The sequence below is a fragment of the Ceratotherium simum genome, chromosome 29, assembly GCF_057802395.1.
Source record: "Ceratotherium simum simum isolate JZ-2026a chromosome 29, ASM5780239v1, whole genome shotgun sequence".
Taxonomy (NCBI): Eukaryota; Metazoa; Chordata; class Mammalia; order Perissodactyla; family Rhinocerotidae; genus Ceratotherium; species Ceratotherium simum.
Window position 1 is genome coordinate 33,067,260 of NC_141928.1, and position 26,261 is coordinate 33,093,520.

The 26,261-nt window shown below is 44.3% G+C and overlaps 1 protein-coding gene, 1 non-coding gene and 1 pseudogene across 5 annotated transcripts; 1 reads left to right on the forward strand and 2 right to left on the reverse strand.

Annotated features, from left to right (window-relative positions):
* Window positions 1-1,836: 1,836 nt before the first annotated feature.
* Window positions 1,837-24,931, forward strand: PGAP4 (post-GPI attachment to proteins GalNAc transferase 4). Of its 4 annotated transcripts, XR_015548982.1 has the most exons (3): window positions 2,412-2,612; window positions 20,256-21,933; window positions 22,383-24,931. XR_015548982.1 is itself a non-coding variant. In XM_014782035.2 (2 exons), exon 2 carries the CDS (start codon window positions 20,333-20,335, stop codon window positions 21,542-21,544), a length of 1,212 nt encoding a protein of 403 aa, XP_014637521.1. In that variant the 5' UTR covers window positions 1,837-1,907; window positions 20,256-20,332; the 3' UTR covers window positions 21,545-24,931. The 4 variants fall into 4 exon arrangements, 3 of the variants coding, with proteins under 3 accessions (XP_014637521.1, XP_004423330.1, XP_087275520.1); XM_014782035.2 differs by lacking the exon at window positions 2,412-2,612 and adding an exon at window positions 1,837-1,907 and having other exon boundaries at window positions 20,256-24,931; XM_004423273.3 differs by having other exon boundaries at window positions 20,256-24,931.
* LOC147913250 (U6 spliceosomal RNA) lies at window positions 6,601-6,706 on the reverse strand. The gene has a single exon (XR_015549051.1). It is a non-coding gene; the product is annotated as a U6 spliceosomal RNA (small nuclear RNA).
* On the reverse strand, window positions 16,725-17,276 carry LOC147913251 (pancreatic progenitor cell differentiation and proliferation factor pseudogene; annotated as a pseudogene).
* Window positions 24,932-26,261: the final 1,330 nt, after the last annotated feature.

The window sequence follows — 26,261 nt, forward strand, 5'->3', positions numbered from 1 at the left end:
AGATTTTAGGTAGTTTCATTCATAATATGTGAATGAAATAAATTATAACTTATGACAGATCACATCTTCAAATACCATTATGAGCACTTATTATATACTTAGTGACTACTTAGCACTTTCACAATACACACTAAGTTACCTTGTTCAGTATCACCTAATTATGTATAGGATCTTTTATTAAACCTCTGTGGCCTATTAACTAAGTGGTTTCTGAGAGGTGAAGTTCAGAAATGATCTCTCAATGCGTGAAAGCCCTTCATTAGTAATTACAGCCACTTTGCAGGTATCTTCTTCACGATTCTCTTCTCCCTTTGCCCCCTTCTCTCTTCTAGATCTTCTGTGCAAAGTGTTAGAATTACAGGGTAGAACCAGGAGTTCATACTCATTCACTTGTCATTCACTGTGGAGAAGAACAAAGGCAGGAGCTCAGGGGATGGGAGTGCTGGGATGGGAGTGGAGATTATAGGGGACGATCAGGGACAGCAATGGAGCAAGCCCCATGGAAATCTAGAGGGAGAGTGTTCCAAGCATAGGGAAAAGCAGGTGCAAAGGCCGTAAGATGGGACTGGGTTTGGTGTATTTGAGGAATAGCATGGGGCCAGTGTGGCTAGGGTAGAGGGCAAAGGAGAAGGTGGTTGGATAGGAAGCCAGACCAGGAGCCAGCAGCCACATCCTGTAGGACCTTTCTGGCGATTGTAGGAACTTCGGCTTTTGCTATGAGTGAAATATACCCAGCTCTGATCTGCCCTTAGAAATTATGTCTGGTGCTCTTCGGGAGAACATCAGGATCCATAAATGGTACAGCCTGGGCTCTATACACAGAAAGCCAGCCACTGGCTGATAAAGACTTCAATTTATTAGGCGCTGTTTACATCATCCAGAAGATGTCACAGCGAATGAGCTCAATGCGGTTACAATGCCCTGAGCCTCTGGATACAGGTTAGACACTCCATTTGTCTCTGGCAAAATCTAGAAGCTATAGAAAGGAGTAAGAAGCCACATAGCATGGGGGAAAAAAACACACGGCTTTGGAGACAGGTGAAGCCTCTGTAGACAAAAAGACCTAGATGTGAATCCAAACTCTACCACTTACTAGCTTCGGAACTTTATGCAAATTCATAATCCCTTTGAGCCTCAGTTTTCTTGACTTAGAATAATAATAGTAGCTTCCTTATAAGATTGTTGTACCCAAATTAGAGTTGTACTGAATATTGAGTACTAAAATAATGTGAATAATATGTTTTGCACAGTTCCTAGTAAATAACCACTCCCTTATTAACTAGTAGACTAGACTGACCAGCCCTGTCACTTGGATAAGATCATTCCTTTGGCCAAAGCTCAATTTTTCCATCTGTAAGATGGGTATGATATTATCTATCTGCCAAAATTAAGGGTTAGGGATGGGTACTGCTTCAGGCTGTTAACCTAAAAATAAAGAGCCAAAATGAGAGGCAGAGAGGTGTTTATTTGGGGATCAAAGAATTGCATTTTAGGGTACACAAATTTGGGTAGCAACCCAAATAGTGTCCCACTACAAAGTAAAAGTCAGGGGTTTTTAAAGGCAAAGACGAGAGGTTGTATTACAAAGAATTTTAATTGGAATGGGAGGCAGAAAGCTAGTCTTGGCTAAACATTGATTGACTGTTGATTCTATCTTCAGAAAGTCCACAATCCTCAGTCTTTGTGATGGGGATGTCTGGTCTCCTGCTGACTTCTCAAACAATTGCTTGTGAAACAATCGCCTTTTTGGACCAGTCCAAAGGTTTGGCCCAACCCAAGGTTCAAGCCAAAAAGACAGTTTCTCTGGAAAGGCAGCGCTGATTCCATTTTTAAATAGCTCCACTATAGTCAGTTTTGACGAGACTTTTAAATGAACCACCAAAGCCACTCCTGGGAGAGACTGACAGGTAAGTGGAAAGAGCCACAGACCTAAATCCCATGCCTGACTAGGCGATCTGGTTAGACCAAACCGTTCTGCTTTTTAGTAAATGTTTACATTTCTGGCTTTTGGAATAAGGGTTGCACTTGGCAAATTATCTTCTCAAATCTTCTTTCGTCACTTGCAAACTGGGGATGATAATCTCCAATGTACAGGAGTGAAGTGAGAGCTAGAGGAATGTTCATAAGGCACCCGGTATAAACGCTGGGTACAGTGGGGATTGCGGGTGGAAGTGGCGTCCGCTATTATTTTTATTATTGGCAAAAACAAATCCCTCCAGCAGAGAACACGCTTGATGGACAGCTGGGACTGGGAACAGCGCAGAGACCTAATCCTTCCAGCATTTCAACTTCCTTTACCCTGAGCCTGCTTTTCCCTCTTTGCCCATCAGTTGGCGCCTTTTGCCGTCCTTTTTTCCCCAGCTGGCTTTAGGGGCTGCGCTTGCTCCGCAGCTCTCAGGTCACATGGCCTGCCTGGGCGCGGGGACCCCGCGCTGGAGCTATGCCGCGGGAGGAGGCGATGCTTCGGCGCGCACCCAAACCGCGCTGCGCCCGCTCCTCCCGCGCCTCAGGGTCCGGCCACGGCTCCTCGGTGGGGATGAGCCAGCCAGCGTAAGCGACACCAGAGGCGGCCCTCGGCGTGCGCAGGGGACGGAGCTGACCGCCCCCATCGGGTAGGTTTCCGCTGCGCACGATCTGCCCAGCCCCTTTGGCATCGTGGTCCGAGCGCCCACCCCGGAGACGCACCAGAGCGAGGGGTCTGGGATTAGGGGTGGCGGGGGCTGGCGCAGCCCGGGAGGGCCTGCGCCCCCGGCTGTGCGCTCTGAGCAGGCGGGCTTCGCTGCGGCCCCTTCCCGGCGCCGGCCGCTTCCAGCGGAGGACTGCGGGGACCCCGGCAGGGCGTTCCCCGCGCGGCCGCGGCCGCCAGCGCAGGGATGAAAATGAAAGAGTGTCGCGCGGCTCGGCTGCGCCGCGAGGCCGACAGGAAGGCGCGAGCCGGGCGCGTGCGAGCCCAGGTGAGAGCCCGGCTCCTGCCCAGCCTGGCCGGGCCCAGCAGCCTCGGGGCCGATCGCCTAATGACCGCCCCTCGGGCTAGCCCGGCGCGCGGTGACGCGCCGCTGTAGCAGGGACAGGTTTCTGCGGGCGACCGCGGAGCCCCGGGGCCGGGGAAGCGCGACCCGGAAGAGAAAGGCGTCCCTCCCAGTTCCCGAAAAGACCAGCCGAGGCGAACCAGCGCGGCGAGCGAGACCCTCAGCTTCGGCCTACGGGTGGGGAAACTGAGGCCCGAGCGCGGCGGGGACTGCCTAAGGTCAGCGGCAGGCAGTACATCCGGGACTCAGGTCCTCCGCTCCCGTGCTCTTTCCACAGGGCTAGTTGGAGCCAGCTGGGCTGGCCTCGCCCTCCTCCCGGCCTCTCGGCGCGGGCGTTGCCGGTGCCGCACTGCGCCCGGCCCGCGGTGTGGCGGGGCCCGAGCGCCCCCTGCTCCTCTAGTGCTCTCCCCGACGCGGGGGGCGCGACCGCAGGGCGACTCCGGTGATGACGTCACGATGCGGACCGTTAGCAAAACGTGCAGGTGTGTGCGCGCGTGTTTCCCCAAGAGAGCTAAACCTTGTGGGGGGAATAGCTGTTTTCAGGAGGGCGTTTCTAGAGGGCGCTGCACCAGCTACTTTAGAAGATGAGGAGAAAGCTGTGTGTCTAACACCTAACGTTATTAAAATTATTAGAATTTTTTAAAAGATAAGCTTATTACAAAATATTCAGGAAACAAAAATGTAAAGGAGAAAGTAAAGATAACTTAAAACTTCATCGTCTAGATTGTTGAGAGTTTCTGGTTATCTTAAAATTTTCCCTGCGTACACACATTTAAATCAATAACATGGGCAAAAATAGTATCTTGTTTTCATTTGCATGTCTGATTACCCAGGGGGAATCAACCCCTTTTCCTCTGTGTATTGGCCTTTTGAGTTTGTGTGGGTGAATTGACTGTTAATTATTTTGCCCCTTGTTCAATTGGAGTGTCTTTCTGTTCCTGATTTTTAAGCACTTTTTATATATTACACATTAAAGTCGTAATTTGGTCATATGTGTTGTACGATCTTTCCCAGTTTGCTTAATGTTTTTGTCAGGTTTTCGTCTTTGATCATAGCAAGTTTAACATTTTTATTTAGCCAAATCTATTATTGTTTTTCTTTATGATTTCTGCTTGAGGATCTTGCTGAGAAAGGCCTTTTTTTTTTTATTGATGTTTAAATAGTTTATAACATTGTGAAATTTTGGGTTGTACATTTTTGTTTGTCCATCACCATATACATGTCTCCCTTCACCCCTTGTGCCCACCCCCCACCCCCATTGCCCCTGGTAACCACAATACAGTTTTCTCTGTCCATGTGTTGGTTTATGTTCCACATATGAGTGAGATCATATGGTGTTTGTCTTTCTCTTTCTGGCTTATTTCACTTAACATAATACCCTCCAGGCCCATCCATGTTGTTGCAAATGGGACGATCTTGTCTTTTTTTATGGTTGAGTAATATTCCATTGTATATATATACCACATCTTCTTGATCCAATCATCAGTCGGGGGACACTTGGGTTGTTTCCACTTCTTGGCTAGGGTGAATAATGCTGCAGTGAACATAGGGGTGCATAAGCCTCTTTGGATTGTTGATTTCAGGTTCGTTGGATAGATTCCCAGTAGTGGGATAGCTGGGTCATAGGGCATCTCTATTTTTAATTCTTTGAGGAATCTCCATACCGTTTTCCATAGAGGCTGCACCAGTTTGCATTCCCACCAGCTGTGTATGAGGGTTCCTGTTTCTCCACATGCTCTCCAACATTTGTTGTTTTTTGTCTTGGTGATTATAGCCATTCTAACGAGCATGAGGTGATATCTTAGTGTTGTTTTGATTTGCATTTCCCTGATGATTAGTGATGTTGAACATCTTTTCATGTGCCTATTGGCCATCTGTATATCTGCTTTGGAGAAGTGTCTGTTCATTTCCTCTGCCCATTTTTTGACCGGGTTGTTTGTTTTTTTGTTGTTCAGTTGTGTGAGTTCTTTATATATTATGGAGATCAACCCCTTGCCAGATGTATGTTTTGCAAATATTTTCTCCCAGCTGGTGGGTTGTTTGTTCATCTTGATTCTGGTTTCGTTTGTCTTGTAGAAGCTCTTTAATCTGATAAAGTCCCACTTGTTTATTTTTTCTTTAGTTTCCCTAGGCTGGGTAGGCATGTCATCTGAAAAGATTCCTTTATGACCAACGTCAAATAGTGTGTTGCCTATATTTTATTCTATGAGTTTTATAGTTTCAGGTCTCACCTTCAGGTCTTTGATCCATTTTGAGTTAATTTTTGTGAATGGCGATAGCAGATGGTCCACTTTCATTCTTTTGCACGTGGCTGTCCAGTTTTCCCAGCACCATTTGTTGAAGAGACTTTCCTTTCTCCATTGTATGTTCTTAGCTCCTTTGTCGAAAATTAGCTGTCCATATATGTGTCGTTTTATTTCTGGGCTTTCAATTCTGTTCCATTGATCTGTGTGTCTGTTTTTGTACCAGTACCATACTGTTTTGATTACTATTGCTTTGTAGTATGTTTTGAAGTCAGGGATTGTGATGCCTCCAGCTTTGTTCTTTTTTCTTAGGATTGCTTTAGCTATTCGGGGTCTTTTGTTGCCCCATGTGAATTTTAGTATTCTTTTTTCTATTTCCGTGAAGAAGGTCATTGGGATTCTGATTGGGATTGCACTGAATCTGTAGATTGCTTTAGGTAATATAGACATTTTAACTGTGTTTATTCTTCCAATCCCTGTGCATGGGATGTCTTTCCCTTTCTTTATGTCATCATCGATTTCTTTCAATAATGTCTTGTAGTTTTCATTGTGTAGGTCTTTCACCTGCTTGGTAAGATTTATTCCTAGATATTTTATTCTTTTTGATATAATTGTAAATGGTATTATCTTTTTGAGCTCTCTTTCTGTTCGTTATTAGCATACAGAAATGCAACTGATTTTTGTAGATTGATTTTGTACCCTGTGACTTTGCTGTAGTTGTTGATTATTTCTAATAGTTTTCCAATGGATTCTTTAGGGTTTTTAATATATAAAATCATGTCGTCTGCAAATAGTGAGAGTTGCACTTCTTCGTTGCCTATTTGGATTCCTTTTATTCCTGAGAAAGGCCTTTCTTAACCCAAGTTTGTATGAATATTCTCCTGTATTTTCTTGAGGTACTTTTAAGCTTTTGTTTAGAAATGTTAATGTGGAATTTTATTCTAGTTTAAGTTATAATAGTGGAGAACCAATTTACTTTTCCTGAATGGTTAGCCAATTGCTACAAAGCTATTAAGTTCATTTTGTACCCCTGATTTAAATTGCTACAATCATGATAGATTGAATTATTACATATTTTTGTCTGTGAATTTTTGCATCTGTCTACTTATCAGTATATTTTGGTGCCATTGCCATGTTATTTTAATTACTGAAGTTTTATAATAGGTTTAATAGCTAGTTAGGCAGATTCTCTATTATTACCCAGTATCACCATTTTCCTGGCTTTTTAAAAAATCAGTTTTTTTGAGGTATAGTTTACGTGCAATGCAATGCACCATTTAAATGTATATTTTGATGAATTTTGTCAAATGTAACCACCATCACAATAAAAAGTTATGGAGTACTACATAAACTTGATGTCATCATTGCACGGGGGCCATGCTCATCTTTGATATATCCTTCCAGTTTTAGTATATGTGCCAGCAAAGCAAGCATTTCCCAGCTGTTTTTGTTAGTACTAATTCTAGATGATCTTTAGAATACTTTGGTCAAGTTAACCAGCCTCTTCCCATCTACCAAAAGAAACAAACAAAATCATGTTTGGATTTCTATTCGATTTTTGGTAACAAGGGTCTTGAGAGTAGGGACCTTAGAGGAGAAACTGAGGGTAGAGACTGTCGTGTTCACATCCCAGTGCCTGGGGCAAGACTTGGTATTTGTTGAATTGAATGTTTAATAATGATCATAAAAGTAATACATGCTCTTTGCACAGGCGTAGACAGCAAAACAGGAAACCTCCAATCCTAGTACCTTCATCTCTCTTTCACTAAATTATACTCCACATTAAAAATAAAATAATCATACTATATACATTTTTCTACAGTTTGCATTGACATAGTTTGCATTTTTCCCTTAGAGACTATTTTAATCTGCTTGGTTTGCTATAACAAATTACCATAGACCGGTAAACAGCAGAATCATTTATTTCTCTCATTTCTGGAGGGTGCAAGTCTCAGATCAGGGTGCCAGCATAGTTGGGTTCTGGAGAGGACTGTCTTCCTGGTTTACAGATAGCCACTTTCTTGCTGTGTGCTCAGAGCAGAGAGCAGAAGGGAAGGAAGCTCTCTCCTGTCTCTTCTTATAAGGGTGCTAATCCCAGCAGGAGAGTTCCACTGGCATGACCTAATTACCTCCGAAAGAGCGCATCTCCAAATAGCATCACATTGGGAGTTAGGGTTTTAACATATGTATTTTGGGGGAACACAAACATTCAGTCCATAGCAGAGATCTAGCTAAGACTTTTTAAATGTCAGTGTATTTAAACCTTTCTCTTTCTTTTTAACGTCTCCATATCATCCCCTTGTATAATTACCTCAAAATCTGTCCCCTATCACTGGAAATAGTTCATCCTTCCTTCTTCCTCTCCTTTCCTGCCCCTTTGTCTCTCTCTGTTTCTTAACTATTACAAATAAAACTGCCATGAACATTCCTTGTCCCTCTTTGGTAGCATGTGTTGACATTTCTGCAGGGTAGGTTTCTAGAAGTAGAATTTCTGAGCCAAAAGGGATGCACATGTCAAATTTTTATATATACCATCTCAACTTTCCCTCCAAAGCTTGCACAAGTTTAGATGAAAGTGCCCATTTGCTGAACTGGGCCACTCCCTCTTGAAGTAAATTGAATTGTCGTTATGTTAAATACAGAGATTAATTTTGGAGAAAGAGACCTCTGTCTCCTCTTTCATTAGTGAGGCTTTCCAGCTAGGAAAATGTTATTTTTCTCCATTTATTAAAGACTTTTTAAATGTCTTTCAGTAGAATTTTATATGTGTGTATATTCTGCATACTTCTTAAGTTTATTCCTAGGTATTTTAGTTTTTTTTTTTTTCATCTTGACTAGGATCTTTTATCCCATTAATTAATTTAGTGATTGTCTGATTAGATGAAAGCAATTTACATATATATATATATATATATATAGTGCCTGTGTATATATAATATAAATTATTTTTACATATTAATTCTGTTACCAGCCACATTCTGAAAGTCTATAACCATTTCTAATGGTTTTTCAGGTGACTTTCGTGGTTTCCCAATCTGTGCAGAGACAATATTGTGTATTGGTTGAGAACACGAGTTCTGGAACCAGTCTGCCTGGGTTCAAGTTTTGCCACCCACTTAAAAGCTTTGTTAACCTTAAGAACAAGTTAACTGTGTCTTAGATTTTTCAGTATAAAATGGGCTTCTCCAGACTAGTGGTTACCAGAGGGGAAGGGGGTTGGGAGGTGGGCACAAGGGGTAAAGGGGCACATATATATGGTGACTGACAAATAATAATGTACAGCTGAAATTTCACAATGTTATAAACTATTATGACACTAATAAAAAAAATGATTTTCCTCAAAAAAAAAAAATGGGTTTCTCAGTGAGATGCTTAGAACACTGCCGGGCACATAATCCGTGCTCAGTAAACATTCACAGATAAGTTGACCTCTGCACGTTGTATGACGGGCTGTTTGATACTCCCAATTTTATAGCTGAGGAGTTGAGGTCCATAGAGGTCAAACGACTTGACTATGGTCATATCTTTGCTCCACAGACATTGAACCTCTTCTCTGCATGGAGTACTGTGCTGGGTCTGTGAGGGGAAGCAAAGAAAAATCAGACTGAATGCACTAACAAGGGATTTATAAGTCCAGTTGGGGCATAAGTCAAGGGCCATGAGTAAAGCCGTGGAAGGGAGCAGGCAGCAGGGAAAAACATGGGCTTTGACTTTTGTCCTGTGTTTGAATTTCCTGCTTTCAACTTGGTAACATCTGTTTTTTTCATCTAAATGGGATTAGTTCCATTGCTATTTGAAGTTGCTATTTTGGTTAGAAGAAATAGATGCAAGAGTCTAGTACAGACCCATGGATATGTAGTAGGAGCTTAATAAGTGGTAGCTATAAATAGATGCAGTCTAAAGTAGAAAGTGACAAATGAATATCCTGGGGGAAAGTTCATATAAAGGGCCCCAGCACTTGAGGGAAAAAAGGAGATTATTTCTGGTTGGGGGAGATCAGGGTTGGCTTTTGGAAGAGGTCCCTGATTCTTGATGGTTGCTTTAGCCTGTGTGAGGAGAAGTAGGTCTGGAAAAATAGTTGGAACTGGATCGTGAAGAATCTTGGCAAAGAACTTGGACTTTATTCTACAGTCATTGGAATCATTGAACAGTTCTACAGAGAGGAGTGCCATGTTCAGACCTGTGCTTCAGAGGATCCGATGGATGCTGATCATGTAAAACTTGACCATCATTTGCAGTGTCTTGTGTCTGACAAAGAGCTTTCAAAGCCATTGTCTCATTTCATCCTCACAATGCCTCCAAAAATGAGATATTTTTTATTTTCCTATTTTGCAGAGAGGCAAAATAGTCTCAGAGACATCTAATGATTTTGGTGTTGGGGCCAGAACTGGACCAAGATCTTTTGTCTTCAAATCTGTTGCTCATTCTGGAAGTCAGAGCCTACTTAGAAGCCTGTTGCGGTCAGCCGGCCTGAAGCTGATAGGAGTAACTAGGACTAGGACGTGGCCATGAAGAAGGGCATGGCAATGGGGAGGGGAGGAGAGAGGCGTAAGGGAGACCATGGAGGTAGAATTGCAAGGACTTGGGACGTGACTGGAAGAGGTGAGAAGTCAGAACTGACTGGTCTGCTGGACCCAGGTGCCTGGGACAGTGGTGGTGTCATTCAAGTAGGAGGGCGGACTTGAGAAACTTGGGCCATTCTCCAGTGCTTATCTCCTGACGCTCACTCAGCCTGGTGTTCTGCCTCCCATTCCCCTAGGGCCCCTTCAGTTTAATTTTCAGAAGCTGCACTAAAATGTAACTGTCATTGTTGCTCCATTTTTTCATCCTAGCCCTGTTTCATGTTCATTTCCTGGTGTCTTTGTCCTTTACAGTCCTCCCTGAGCCCTCCATCCTAGACATGCTAACAGGCATAATCCAGTTTAGGACATGGGTGTCTTTCAAAATGCACTTGCAAGGCATAGATAAGAAGAATTTGTTAATCATTGTTCCATAGAATTGAGGCTGTAACATTGTGGTTGTTCCATAGAATTGGGGCTGTAACAGTGTGGTTGTTCCATAGAATTGGGGCTGTAACAGTGTGGTTTCCAGGCCAACTCACAGATGCCAATCAGTGCACAACATTGCTCAAGTGTGGGCCTGAGCCGGCGACATCATGGGTGACTGTGAAATTCTGGAAAAGGGCTATCAGAGTGATAATGTAGACATAGCCCTTCTTCTGTCCCACCCCCATGATTGGGCTGGGAGTAGAGAACTCCTTCCCCCAAACTACCAATGGAAAATCCTTTGTTTTCGGGTCTGTTCCCCCAGTGCCAGTTATCTTAAAACCAGATCAGTAAAGTGAAATAAACTATAGGTGGCATTGGATACCACACTCTACCGTGCAGCAGTTGGTTAAATGCTTTAAGAAAATGTTTTAAAAACCAAACAAGAACAGTCTTGAATGCCTACATCACTCCACGTAGCTGGATTTTAGGCAAATCAGTCATTTGATCATTGAATGAAGGATCTGATCCCAGCTCCCATAGCCCAAGGTGGGTGTGCTAGCTTGCATTATGGTTCAAGATATTTTCTGCCCCTCCCTGGAGAGATGTATATTTCCCTAATCATTGACTGCAGGCTTGGCTATATGTCTTTTGGTACCCCCTTCTTGCTGGAAAATTACATATCTCTGCTCTGTGGAACTCGAGTTATTATGTGACTTGCTCTGGTCAGTGAAATGTCGGTGAACATGATATGTGACATTTTTGAGCTGTAGCTTTGAGAGCCAGTTCGTGGTTCACTGTCTGTCTCCCCTCTGCTACAAAGCCAGCAATGTTCAGGGAAGAGGCACTTCCATCTGCCTGGGGCCTGGAGTGCAGATGACATGGAGCAGGGCCACAGTTGACCCCTAATGGACAAGTAACATGAGTAAGAATAAAATCTCAGTTTTTATAAACCCTTGAGATTTTGGGGTCGTTACAGTAGCCCGTTCTGACTCATACAAAGTATTATAATATGGGGGGCCAGATGCCTTGTGAGCATTCTAGAAATTTCCCAGACTTTCTGAGCAGATTGCTAGATCCTTTCTCTTTTCCTGAGGGCTTAGAAATTGGCCTGCTGCTTTTCCTTTCTATTGAGTCTTCACTTTCCCCTTCCTCTGCTCTGCGGGAGAAGTAAGTTTCCCTGCCCCATTGCTTTGGCTGGTGGATGGTGAGTGGACTTGATCTATGGCAAGCTTAAGCGAGGCTGTAATATACCTGCGTATTTTGACTCTTCTGTAGCTGCTATCCACCAAAAGAGCATGCCTCAGGGGGCTGTTTCTTCTGCAGCTTGACCTAGAATGAGACGTATGTGGAACGACCTGATTCTGACCTGCGGGCTGGAGCTGAACCCAGCTGAGCCACAGCTATCCACAGACCCATGAGCAAGAAATGCATCTTATCGTAAGCTGTGAAGATCTGAGGCTGCTCAGCACCCCAGCAAGAGCTGGTCAGTGTAGGCAGGGACCCTGTGTCCTCTAAACTGCATCCCTGTCCTTCCCTGATCATGAGTAGAACAACAGTCTCACAACCATATTTTTAAAGCTAGGGATTTCTGATATGTTGATGATTTTATTGCTGCCGGTGGGCGGTTGCCTGGAGTAAAGGTCTGCTTTGTATCAGCACCCGGTACTTCAGTTTCTGTCCCACCTGCCAGAGGGGAGAGGGAGTCAAGAGCCTGGGCTGTCAAGGGGAAGGGCAGGGCCTGAGAGCAGCAGCCCAGAGTGGCTTGGAAAGCACTGACATCTAATTTCTACTGCCCAGCATAAATACTGACGTCTAAGGAGAATCATCATGCTTGCTTTATAACCGTGGCTTCAAGCAAGTCCTCTTCCTCTTTACCTACTAGGAACATACAAGCCTCTCTTGTTCAGAAATGCTGGAGCTAGGCCTGCAAGCGCACCAGGCTCCTGAGCAAGATCCTGGAGAATAAAGCAAAAAGCCAGGGGCCTGGGAGGACTTGGTGCTTTCAGGGCTTCTCCAGTCATATCTGGGTTTAAGGATTGCCCTCAGTCAGTTTGTTTATTCACTAAATATTCGTAGACTTGCCACCCATGTGACAGACAGGTAGCTGGGTGCAGGGTATCCATGGTGATCAAGACAGATAAGCTCATTGTCCTCCCTGAGGGTTATGTTCCCATGGAGGAGGCCAACCAAACCAAGGGCTAGGAAGGAATCTAACAAGCTACCGTTGCAGCTAAAACTGGTGGGAGGATGATGATATTTATGTTAAATATATTGAAATTTAAAATTTATTTTCTATAAATCAGTACCTTTAAGTCAAAAGGTGCAAACAGGTACAATAGTCCCCCCCTTAACTTCGGAGGATACATTCCAAGACCCCCAGTGGATGCCTGAAACCACCAATAGTACTGAACCCTGCATATACTATGGTCTTTCCTATACGTGCATATTTGAGGTGCAACAGCAAAACTAGCACAAATTTCTTTTTCCTTCTTCACAATTTCATGGATAGAAGTTTCGTTCTTACTATAGTTCTTAGCAACTTCAGCATACGATTTTTTTTTTCTTTCCTTATTAGTCAAGAACTTTCACCTTTTCACTTAAAGGAAGCACTTTACGGCTTCTCTTTGGCATATCCGAATGGCCAGCACCTCTACTTTTGCGCTTTGGGGCCATTATTAAGTAAAACAAGGGTTTCTTGAACACAAGCACTGTGATACCAAGACAGTCGATCTGATAACCGAGATGGCTACTAAGTGACTAATGGGCAGGTAGTATATACAGCGTGGATCCGCTGGACAAAGGGATGATTCACATCCCAGGCAGGAGGAAGCAGGACAGCTCAAGATTTCATCACGGTACTCGGAACGGTGTGCAATTAAAACTTATGAATTGTTTATTTCTGGAATTTTCCATTTAATATTTTTGGACCACAATTGACTGCGGGTAACTAAAACCATAGAAAGCAAAAGCACAGATAAGGGGGGATGACTATTGTATTTAGTACAAAGTTTCCATCCCACCTCAGTCCCTAAGCTACCTAGTTCCCCTCTTCGGAGGGAAAGTTGCCAGTCTCTTGTAGATTCTTCCAGAGATAGCCTATGTATATACGTATATAAGCAAGTACATTTGTGTATATTTTCACCCTTTTTTACACAAATGGTAGCGTGCTATACATACATACTTTTCTATGTCTTCTTCAACTGAAAATATATCTTAAAATCTTTCCGTATCTGTACGTAAAGAGTTTGCTTACTTTTTTTTTTTACCTTTTTTTTCTTTTGGTGAGAATACTTAAGTTCTACTTTTTTAGCAAATTTCAATTATACAATTCAGTGTTAGCAACTATAGTCACCGTGTTATACATTAGATCTTCAGACGTTATTCATCTTATAACCAAAAGTTTGTACCCTTCGACCAACCTCTCCCTATCCCCCCCTCAGTCCCTGGCAACTACCATTCTACTCTCTGTTTCTGAGTTCAATCTTTTTTTAGAGTCCACATGTAAGTGATGTACAGTATTTGTCTTTCTCTGTCTGATTTCACTTAGCATAATGCCCTCTGTGTTCATCCATGTTGTCACAAATGGTAGGATTTCCTTCTTTTTTAAGGCCAAATAATGTTCCATTGCATATATATACCACGTATTCTTTATCCATTCATCCATCATTGGACACTCAGGTTGTTTCCATACCTTGGCTGTGTGAATAATGCTGCAGTGAACGTGGGGGTGCAGATACCTCTTCAAAATAGTGATTTTTGTTTCCTTTGAATATATACCCAGCAGGGATTGCTGGACCATGTGTTCTATTTTTAATTTCTTGAGGAACCTCCATACTGTTCTCCATAGTGGCCGTACCAGTTTATGTTCCCACCAACAGCGTACAAGATGCCCTTTCTCCACATCCTCGCTAGCATTTGTTGTCTCTTGTCTTTGATAATAGACATCTCAACAGGTGTGAGGTGATATTTTATTGTGGTTTTGATTTGCATTTCCCTGATAATTAGTGATGTTGAGCACATTTTCATGTATGTGTTGGCCATTTGTGTATCTTCTTTGGAAAAATGTCTATACAGGCCCTTTGCCCATTTTTTAATAATTGGGTTATTTGGGTGTTTTTTTTTTGCTATTGAGTTGTATGAGTTCTTTGTATATTTTGGATATTAACCCCTTGTCTAATATGTGGTTTACAAATATTTTCTCCATTCCATAGGTTGCCTTTTCATTTTGTTGATAGCTTCCTTTGCTGTACAGAGCTTTTTAGCTTGATGTAGTCCCACCTGTTATTTTTGATTTTGTTGCTTTTGCTTTTGTTGTCAAATCCAAAAAATCATTGCCAAGACCAATGTGAAGGAGCTTACCCCCTATGTTTTCTTCTAGAAGTTGTACGGTTTCAGGTCTTACATTCAAATTTTTAATCCGTTTTGAGTTGATTTTTGACAGTGGTATAAGACCAGGATCCAGTTTCATATCTTTTGCATGTGGCTCTCCAGTTTTCCCAGTACCATTTATTGAAGAGACTATCATTTCCCCATTGTATATTCTTGGCTCTTTTGTCGTAAATTAATTGACTATATATGCTTGGGTTTATTGCTGGAGTGTCTGTTCTGTTCCATGGGTCTATATGTCTGTTTTTATACCAGTACCATATTGTTTTGATTACCATAGCTTTGTAATATAGTTTGAAACCAGGAAGTATGATGCCTCCAGCTTTCTTCTCTTGCTCAGAATTACTTTGGCTATTCAGGGTCTTTTGTGGTTCCATACAGATTTTAGGATTCTTTTTTCTGTTTCTGTGGAAAATGCCATTGGAATTTTCATAGAGATTGCATTGAATCTGTAGATCACTTTGGGTAATATGGACATTTTAACAATGTTAATTCTTCCAATCCACGAACATGGAATATCTTTCCATTTATTTGTGACTTCTTCAATTTCCTTCATCAATGTCTTATAGCTTTTGGTGTACAGATCTTTCACCCCTTTGGTTCAATTTGTTCCTAAGTATTTTATTCTTTTAATACTATTATAAACGCAATTGTTTTCTTAATTTCTCTTTCCAATAGTTCCGTGTTAGTATATAGATAGGCAACTGATTTTTGTATATTGATCTTATATCCTACAACTTTACTGAACTCATTTATTGGTTCTAATAGTTTTTTGAGTCGTGTGCCATTGGCTATCAGAGCCAGGTGATCCCAGGGACTGTCCTCTCAGGCAGCTGCCGCAAAAGCTGGGGCGCCAGATGTGTACAAGCTCCTTGCAGAGAGATGCTGGCCACCTGGTGTTATCAGTGGAGCAAGCCCGTGGGAGAAGGTGGGGCAAGTGCCCACTGGCTTCCCCCCGGCTGCCCGGGAGAATCACAGCCAGCTCCGAGATGAGTGCTAAATTAGAAGCCTGACCCTCAGGCAGCAGCTTGTAAGGTACGCAGTCAAACCTCTTCCAGGGAAAGACTGGGGGATGGGTGTTTTTTGCGGGTTCCCTCTGCACTGAGCCCTGGGGGGACCAGTGGTGACTGCTCACTCCCTGTTAAGAACTGCTGCTTTCTTTGCTATCGTCCTGTTGGTCTTGTGGATACAAGCCCCATTGGCTTTCAGAGCTAAGTGTTCTTGGGGGCTCGTCTCTCAGGTGGGAGTCTTAAGAGGTGGGGTGCTAGATATGCGATCCAGACCCTTCACTCTTGAGGGAGAAACTGGGAGTTGTGAGTTCTCTCCCAGTTGTACGGTGCTGGGCCAGGGGTGGGTTTTAGGGTGAGAGCGTGTCTCAACCTTTCCTACTTGTTTCGATGTGGGTGTTTTCTTATTTGCCTGATGTATAGGAGTCACTCAGCTAATTTCCCCTCTAGGAGGTTGTATTAAAGGATGAGAAAAATCTATGTGAAGAGCCAGGGAAGGCAGGAGAATAAGAATGTTTCAGACTGAGGGAGTTGCATGAGCAAAGGCCGGGAGATGGGCAAGAGCTTAGCATAGTCATTGTTCTGAAGGAAGATCAGCCTGTAGAGCTGCCCTCCTATGTAGCCGTTGAGCACTTGAAATGTGGCTAGTCTGAATTGAGAGATGCTGTAAATGTAAAATACACCATGGATTTCAAAGACTTACTATGAAAAAAAGAGCATAGAATACCTCGTTAATAATTTTTTATATTGTTTCATATTGAAATAATAGTTGTGATGTATTGTATTAAAAATATGTTATTAAAATCAATTTCATCTGTTTCTTTTTACTTTTTATTGTGGCTGCTAGAAAATTTTACATCTGTGGCTTGCATTATATTTCTATTGGACAGAGCTAGTCTAGAGCATAGGTTGGTAAACTGTGGGCTGCAGGCCACATTTGGCCTGCAGTCTGTGTTTATGTAGCTGAAGCACTAAAAATAGCTTTTACATTTTTAAAGAGTTGGTTTTTTTTTTTTTTCTCCCTTGCTGGCCGCTTGGAGTTTATTTTGTACTTGTGCAAAAAGCACCCAGTTACAGGATTTCGGGAAGGCTCCCTGTGGCTTGGATAGTGAATAGCCGGGTTCTGTCAGTTTCCTTTTTGGTGTTTTGCCCAACTGCATCTGATTGCTGCAACCTGCCTAGTCTCCAGGCCAGGCGGGGAGGGGTCAAGGGCTCTGACGCACCTGTCACCTCCGGAAGCCCCGTGGCTGGTGGTGGCCACTCGGGACCAGGTTCCATGTTGGTTTTGCTGGGCTGGCTGCCAGGCTGCTTCCTCGTGGCTTCCTGGCCAGGTAACCAGTGATCATGCTGCTGGAGGCGTGGGGAGATTCCGAGTGCTCTGGGGGCTCCAACCCCTTGGCCATGAACGGGAGCATGGACTTCCTGAAAAAGAAACTCGCCCACCAGGGCCCCGGGTCGGCCTTGGGGAGACAGGGGTTGGGGAGATGGCTTGCCCGGGGTACTCGGCACTTCCGCAGGAACTGTCTGTCCCTGGGAGTGGAACCCAGGCGGCCCCAGCAGTAGTCATGTGTGGTAGTGGTTGTGAGGCGCCAGGAGCGAGCCACTGGAGGGGATGGCTGCCATGCCCTTGCTTGTGGCCTGGTGGAAACCTCGGTGCACAATCATGGGCGGCAGGGTGGCTGGAATGGTGCCCTGGGCCACGGAGCACATTTGCAGAGGAGACCGCAGGAGGCCACTCCACAACGGAGACCCCGTGGAGTCTTAAAGAGTTTTTAAGAAAGAAAAAGTCTAAGAAGAATATGCAACAGAGACAGTATGTGGCCGAAAAAGTCTAAAATATTTACTGTCTAGTCTTTACAGAAAAATATTGTCAACCTCTATAGAGTCTAGAGCAACTTGAGAAAGCAGAGCGGTAGAACAAGACAACAGAGGAAGGCTGGGTCCGGATCATAAAGGGCATTGTGGACCATCATAAGAAGTTTGGGGCCGGCCCCCTGGCTTAGCGGTTAAGTGCACACGCTCCGCTGCTGGCGGCCCGGGTTCAGATCCTGGGCACGCACCGACGCACCGCTTCTCCGGCCATGCTGAGGCCACGTCCCACATACAGCAACTAGAAGGATGTGCAGCTATGACGTACAACTATCTACTGGGGCTTTGGGTGGGGGGAAGGAGGATTGGCAATAGATGTTAGCTCAGGGCTGATCTTCCTCACAAAAAAAAAAAGTTTGCATTTTATTATAAGAGCAATGGGAAGCTAAAGAAGAGTTTTAAGCAGGAGAGTGACATCAGATTTCTATTTTTAGATGATAATTGTCTGTGCACGTACATACACACACACCCATATACATACTCCTTAAACATCCCACCCCTGGGGCTTATCTGGACTAAAGAGCGTCACATTCTTGCTTTATCAAAAACTGTCACAGGAAGAGGCTGTTGAAGGAGGGTGGTTAGCCGTTTTACACCACACCCAGAACTCTGCATTGTCATCATAATCACATTCTCATCTTAGCACTTAATGTGTGCCTGGCATTTTCCAAGCTGCAGGCCTTATCTTGTTGACTGTTATTTTGTTCCTTCTTCTAAGTGGGTATATTTCTCTTGCGTGATAGCAAGGGCAGGGAGAACAGGGTGAGCAGGAAGCCACCTGAATGACCCCATTCCCAAGGCCAGCTTACCACGAGTGCAAGCCCAACCCAGTTTCAGTCCTTGGCTTCCACTAATAGTGATGTGGAACTGACGAGGCCACTTGGATGTGCAACCTCATGATTTATTAACTCCATTGACCTGAGCAGAGCACTTGAAGAAGCAGCCAGTCTGTAGCACTCTGGAAGTTCACAAACTAGCAAGCCTGGGGTTGCCTACTAGTCAAACCTCTGCCTGTTTTTTCCTTCTGTAGGTATCTCCCAGATCTTTTACTAGTGCTGGGAGAGTCTGTCTCACCTCTGGGGTCCCACAGTATAATCTGCTTCTGTTGCTGAAATGAGACTTGTCTCTCAACTTCCTTGAATTACTGTGTCATCATACTCTATAGAGAGAGGTTTGGTATTTTACACAACTCTAGTGGGCAGGGTTGGCTGACTGCTGTAATAAACAAATCTAAAAATCATTAGTGACCAGACACAGCAGTTTATGTATTTCTCACAACACAACCCACTCTAGGTTGGGAGGGTCCTGGGAGGTGAGCAGTGGGAGGGACCTCTGCTCCATACAGTCATTCAAGGACGCAGACTCCTGCCATCCGGTGGCTCCACCCTCCTCTAGATCACCGAGACTGTCCATTCAGCTGGTAGATGGAGAAAATGAAAGTCGAGAAGGCACATCTGCTCTCAACCACCTTGGCCCAGAAGTCATACCCATCACTTTGCCCACATGTTACTGACACATGACCCTGGTCACATGACCTCACTTGGAAGAAGACAGGTCTTTCTGTGTGCCCAGGAAGGGAGAACACGGATATGAGGGCACTGGAGACTGCACCCCAACAACCTTTATGGTACCTGGGCAGTTCTTCCTTCAACTGACACGCTAGGCAGTTTTCCTCCAAATGTGTGCAAACCTTACCATGCTTCTGAGGTAAGAGGTTTACCTTCTTTTCTGTAGATACCATTTTGTTTTGCATTGACGTTACTGCTGTTATACTGGCTTTGTCCTTTTAATTCTACTTTTTGGCGCGAGTCTGTTTTCCCTCAGATCATTAAGCCTACTTACTCCTAACACGTTACTTGAATTTGTACATATGGATTTATTTTAATGGCATTTTTACTCTGTGCCTGACCTCAGGCCTGCACTCTGAGACATCGTGTCACGCAACATTCCTTTCTGGACCAGGCTGGGGACAGCTGTCGCCTCCATCTTCATCTCTGCCTACCCCTTCCCTCCCTCATTGAAAAGCTGCTCTTGGGTCTTCCTTCAGATAGTTCCTCCCTCCCAAAGTCTGGGCTCCAGAGTTCACTGGCATATGGGAGATCCTTTCTCTCGCTGGTTCCCATGGTAGTTCTGTGAAAAATAAAATGGGAGAACAATCAGAATTAAATTAATATACAATGTTAAATATAGTTGCATGAGATTAGAGAAATAAGAATGGAAGATCTTGACAAAGACGTTTTTGGAAATCCTAAATATCCTTTTCTTGTTTGAGATGTGCAGAAAGACAGGGTTTTCAGAAATTGCTATGCACAGTTGGTCAACAAGTACTTACTATGCACTTACGTTGAAACTTACTCTACATGTGTATTTCCTTTGTGTCAAGACTTGCTTTGCATTTATTTTAAGAACCTGTGTCTATGTTGCTGCTGAATTGATATAATGATTTTATTAGCCTACCTGGTGATTTCCTGGCACACTGTAAACCCGACTGAGGATCCGTAGGCGGGGAGACTTGGTTGGCTGCACCAAGGTTTTATTACTCATAGAGATGATAAAAGAATCCCAGAAATCATTAACAGAGACCACCAAAGAACAGTTTACTGGAGAAAATACTTGCAAGTCTCTAGTAGCTACACAGCCTAGAATTAGAATTTCTGGTTTGATATGTGCAAAGTTCCATCCCTGGGTTTTTTTTAACGCTTCTTTACCATTCTCTACTTCCTCTCTCTTTAGGTTTGACTTGTGCTGATTTTGGCCTGTGTTCCAGGATGGTTTGTTCTTGGGACCAGACCTGACCGGAAGTTGGCCTCATGAGCATATCAGCCTCTCCAGCTGCCATGCTCCTCCGGAGGCTGAGGCGGCTGTCCTGGGGCAGCACTGCTGTGCAGCTCTTCATCCTAACGGTGGTGACGTTTGGCCTGCTGGCCCCCCTGGCCTGTCACCGGCTTCTGCACTCTTACTTCTATCTGCGCCGCTGGCATCTGAACCAAATGAGCCAAGAGTTCCTGCAACAAAGCTTGAAAGAGGGTGAAGCTGCCCTCCACTACTTTGAGGAGCTGCCCTCCGCCAATGGCTCAGTGCCCATCGTCTGGCAGGCCACCCCCCGCCCCTGGCTGGTCATCACCATCATCACCGTGGACAGGCAGCCTGGCTTCCACTACGTCTTGCAGGTGGTGTCCCAGTTCCACCGGCTTCTTCAACAGTGCGGCCCCCAGTGCGAGGGGCACCAGCTCTTCCTGTGCAACGTGGAGCGCAGCGTGAGCCATTTCGACGCCAAGCTGCTGTCCAAGTACGTCCCAGTGGCCAACCGCTATGAGGGCACTGAGGATGATTATGGCGACGACCCTTCAACCAACTCATTCGAGAAAGAGAAGCAGGACTATGTCTATTGCCTGGAGTCCTCCCTGCAGACCTACAACCCAGACTATGTCCTGATGGTGGAAGACGACGCCGTTCCAGAGGAGCAGATCTTCCCGGTCTTGGAGCACCTTCTGCGGGCTCGCTTCTCCGAGCCGCATCTCAGAGATGCCCTCTATCTAAAGCTCTATCATCCCGAGAGGCTCCAGCACTATATCAACCCAGAGCCCATGCGGATCCTGGAGTGGGTCGGCGTGGGCATGTTGCTGGGGCCCTCACTAACCTGGATATACATGCGGTTTGCCAGCCGTCCGGGGTTCAGCTGGCCGGTCATGCTCTTCTTCTCCCTGTACAGCATGGGTCTGGTGGAACTGGTGGGCCGGCACTATTTCCTGGAACTGCGGCGGCTGAGTCCTTCCCTGTACAACGTGGTCCCTGCTTCCCAGTGTTGCACCCCAGCCATGCTCTTCCCTGCCCCTGCGGCCCGCCGGACCCTCACCTACCTGTCCCAGGTGTACTGCCACAAGGGCTTTGGCAAGGACATGGCCCTGTACTCACTGTTGAGGGCCAAGGGGGAGCGAGCCTACGTGGTGGAGCCCAACCTTGTGAAACACATCGGGCTCTTCTCCAGTCTGCGATACAACTTCCATCCCAGTCTGCTCTAGCGTGCCAAGAAATGCCTTCCTGAAGTTGGCCACTTCTTGGACCAAAATATTGAGCTCTTTATTTGGACATGATTGCTTGCAGATATTTCACTGTTTAATGTTGCTAGGGGTATAGGCACTGGGACAGCTGAGGAACATACTAGTCAAGAACCTTGGGCTTGGTAACGCTCTGGCAGGAGCAGCAGTTCACCACAGGTCCGGACCTCTCTCCCTCCACACAGCCACACTGCCTCATGCAGTCTGACCCGCCCAGCGAGGGGGCATTTAAATACTAGCTGTATTCTCTAGTTGTTTTCAGCTCTGCTTTCTGATAGAGCTTGTGGCTGCCAAAAATATTGTGCACAGTGATATCACTGTTTTACGATTTTAAGGGTAGAATTTGGTGAAAGGTGAGATCCTTTTGAATTGATTTCTTTCTCCTTGGGCATGAGAATGGATGTATGTTTAGAATATATGTCCAAAAATACGGGACCATGTGGATAGATTCCATTTGTTTCCTTGACCTGGTGTGATGAAAGCTGTGCAATGCCCAACTTCCTGGAGGCAGGAGATCTGGCTTCTGTTACCTGGCGTTTTCTTTTCCACACATCTGTAGTGCACTGATAATCAGTATTGTTCGTGAGAACTTTAAGCAAGATCTGGAAGTGCCTTCTGGATCATCAAAGTCAGATTGCTTATGTTTTGTAATGATTTAATATTGAAGATTTCTATCACATTCTGATTCTTTGAAAATTGGACATTGCAGAATGATATAGAATGAGTGAGCTCTTTACTAATAGCAGATCCTTTCCCCTAACTTTGCTGGCTAACCATTCATCCTCATTTCTTTTTCTTCTAGGTAGCATGATGTCATAGAAGAAAAAGCGTGGCCTGTGAGGTCGGAAGACCTGAATTTTTATTTCAGTTTCTGCCATGTCCTAGTGGTTGAACTTGGGCAAGGCATAACCACTCTGAGTCTCAGTTTCTTCACCTGTGAAGTGGGGATGGTGATAGATACCTTTTAAAGTTCCTTGTGGATTGATTGACAGGATGTACATAAAACGCCTAGCAAGTGCCTCACCCATAGAGGACACTTGGCAACTATTTGTTCTTTTCTCTCCTGTAGTAAGTATATAAAACTCGAGTGTATTTTGGATAAAGATGTTAGTGATATTGCTTAAAGTATGAGGTAGGGCGTAGGGCTGACACCTGTGGAACAGCTGTTCCAGACCAAACGCTGCTAGAATAAAGGCTGACTTTTCATTTTGACCTCTGAAGGATATGCAGCTCAGCTTTCCCCCAAGCCACCTCCAACCAAGCCAAAAATAAGAATTGTTCGTTCAAACTGGAAGTGATCTGAGACTCCTCTTGAGCTTGTTCCAAGACTAGCATCGGAAAGTTACTTTTCTCAAAAGTTACAAATAAATGTCCTTTGATGATACTTATCAAACCGGGGCCAAGAAGTCCCTTGATGAGGATGGATGGTCACATTAGAGTTCAAGCAGTTGGTTTGCTTTTAAATTTCCACAGGGAGCTTCTGTTTTGGGATCCATCTACTCAAGAACACCAAAGGAGGATGTGGGAGTTCATCTCCACATTTTACAGATGAACAAACTGAGACCCAGAGATGTTAAACGACCTCTCCAGGTTCAGCAGGAGAGCCGGGACTGGGACATAGCTCTTCTGACTTCCAGCCCTTGCACTTTATTTCCTAACCACATTAATTTTATAAATATCTATGTAGTCAAATTCTCTTTTGTAAAATCTGATTGTAACCTGGACTAAATAATGTCTCTGTTAAGCTAAGAGGGCAGAAACTCATCGTCATGTTGGTCTTGGGGAACGAACAGGTATCGGTCGGTGTTGTGTTGTTATGGTGAGCTGTATGTGTCTTCCAGGAATGTCCAAAGTGATCAGAGCCACTAGATGACTTAGTAAGTTCAGACTCCACTCCTTTGTTCCTTCTCTCCCAGTAATTGGTCCACGCCCGTGTTTGAGAACAGTGCTACCCCAACCTAGAACGCATTAGAGTTTGTTGCGTTAATGATTGGGTCTCCTCATGAAAATTTTTTGCCCAGTGACAGGAGAGCCACATCTAAGCTAGCCAGGCCCAAGATAGGGAATCATTGCTGGTTCCCATTTCTGCCCTTTCTAATTCGGTTGTCTAATTCAGTTGTCTACTGCGTGCAGACATCCCCTCCCTGGCTCCTTCATTCTGGATGGCCAAGGCCATCTTTGCCTTGTCTGATTTCTCTCCCTACACACTAAGACGTCTTCCCCCATTGATCTTAACTAGTCTGCTGTCCTTGGATATTTTCTGCAGATGCAGGCTCAGTTTTGCCCTTTTATCCCCTCGCACTTCTAGATCTTCTCCTCTGTCTCTCATTCCTTAGAGTCTAATTTTTGTATATTGTCTTTGATTAGGACAGCTGGCAGCTTTACACCAAAACTGAAGTCTCTTGTTTAATCCTAAACAAGGGGGCTAGAGGAGAACTGAAGTCCCCTTCCCATATCAAGGGACATGGGTTACCAGCGGGTGAAGGTCTCTAACAGTCCCGCTCGCCTTTCAGAGTTTAAATTATAGTCAGGCCTAAGAAGCTCCCGTTTCTGACTGAGTGTGTTTGCATAGACATATCAGTTAAAATAAAAGCACCCGTTCCAGTGAGGCACCCTGAGAAGACTTGTCATTCTCTCTTGTTTCTGTGGATGGATTTTTCAGACGTGGCAAATAGTAACACACACACACAGCCCCCATTGTGGAGTCCCAGGGTCGCCATTCAAAAGTATGGGCTGTTTGCTTCAAAATTCATAACTGATTTTGTTGTATTTTTTAAATGGAAACATTTGAATTGTACATTCTTTTTTGTTGTTGTTATTTAAAGGAAAAATGCTGAGAATACTACAGTGCGACTGGAGAACACCAATGGGATTAACATAATGATAGAATTAATCTAATTTACCTTGGATACGCTCATCATTTGGGAGAGTTTATTTAACTGTTAACTCAATTTGGGTGGAGAGGCATTCTAATTGGAGTTGATTACTGTGGGATTTTTATATACACTACGATGGGTTGTGAGTTATAGTAACATATGATTGTAAAATTGGGTAATTTTAAGTCACATGAACCCTTTGGATATTTTTATTCCAACTGGAATGAGTTTGCTGAGAAATGCTCGTTAACTGGCACTGTTTTTTTTAGGTTGGATTTTATTTGGAAAACCTTTGGGGCTGTGTCAAAGATGGTTGGAAATCTAATAGTCCAAGCGGCAAAAAAAGTACTTAATATGTTAGAATTGCAAAGGAGATGTGCTATAGCTCACAGATCACCCCAGGACTTGGATTGCAACATTGTTGTGAATCATCACTCTGCAATAAATGCGAATTTTTGCTTTAGAATTTAACAAATTTTCTTGATCCTTTTCCTAATGACCTACACAGAAATATGGAAGAATGAACTGATTTCAAAAAAAGCATCTATGTTAACAATTTGGGGGGAAAAACAGATGAAAGTCCAAAGGCAAATGATAACTTTATTAAACAAAGAACAGAATGGTATCTAGGAATGGGGTAGCTTTAAGATGTCAGAGAGATGGAAAAGAGGACAAAGATGTACAGTGAAGCAGAGGGTCTCACATTTGTCACCTGTTGTGTGTCCCAAACTCCGTGATGTGATAAATCTTTTATGTATGGCCCACTGTCATGAAGTCTCTATAGCCCTGTGAAGAATGCAAAGGAACTAAACGATGGATAGTCCGTGTTCTGGATAAATAATTCATTACTTTCCTGGGACCTGGCTTTCTATTGCATTTAGAATAAAATTCACACCCCTCCCTTACCTCCCAGTGCAGATGTGATCTGGCCCCTGCAAACTCGCTGACTTCATGTCTTACCCCTCCGTCCTCGTGCTCTAACCACACTGGTTTTCTCTCAGTCCCTTGGACTTGCTAGGCTGGTTTTTACTGCAAGGGCTTTGCACTGCCGGTCTCTCTGTCTGGAATGCCTTTCGCTGGGCTGAATCTTCCCTATAATTCAAGTCTCTACTCTGTTAATCCCCTCAACAGACCTTCCATCCTGTCTACAGCAGTCTTCCCCTCCCCGACCCCCAGCCCCTCTATCACGTTACCCACTTTGATTCCCTTCAAAGCTCTTGTCGTTACCTGAAATTCCCTTATTTCTTATTTTGGGTTTTTTTCCTCCATCTCCGCCCCACAGAATATAAGCTCCACAATATCAAAAGTCTTCTGTTTCATTCACTGCTGTGTCCCCAGAACCTAGAACAGTACCTGACACATAATAGGAAATGAGAGAGAGACAGAAAGGAAGGAAGACAGACAGACAAAGAAAAGAGAAGGAAAGAAGGAAAAAGAGAAAGAAAGAAAGGAAAGACAGAAGGGAAGGGAAGGAAGAATAAAGGAATCCACGGTGTAGCTGCCTACAATAGGAGAAGAGAAATGGGACTAGGGGAACAAAGAGTGAGCTCCAGGTAGTAGGGTTGGTTATGATGTACAATTTTGACCCCTGTGAAAAGAAGTGTTGTACATGCATTGCAGGCAGAGCGAATGGCAAGTGCAAAGAGAACCTTTTGCACTGCCACACAGCGACTGTTTTCTTTGTTGTGGTGGTGGTTTTGTTTTCAGTGTGTGTGTGACGGGGTCCCTGTGTGTTACTCTCAGGGGAAGGCTGGGTTTTCTCCTTCGGGCTGCAACTACTGCATCTTTGTGGTGTTGCCAGTGGG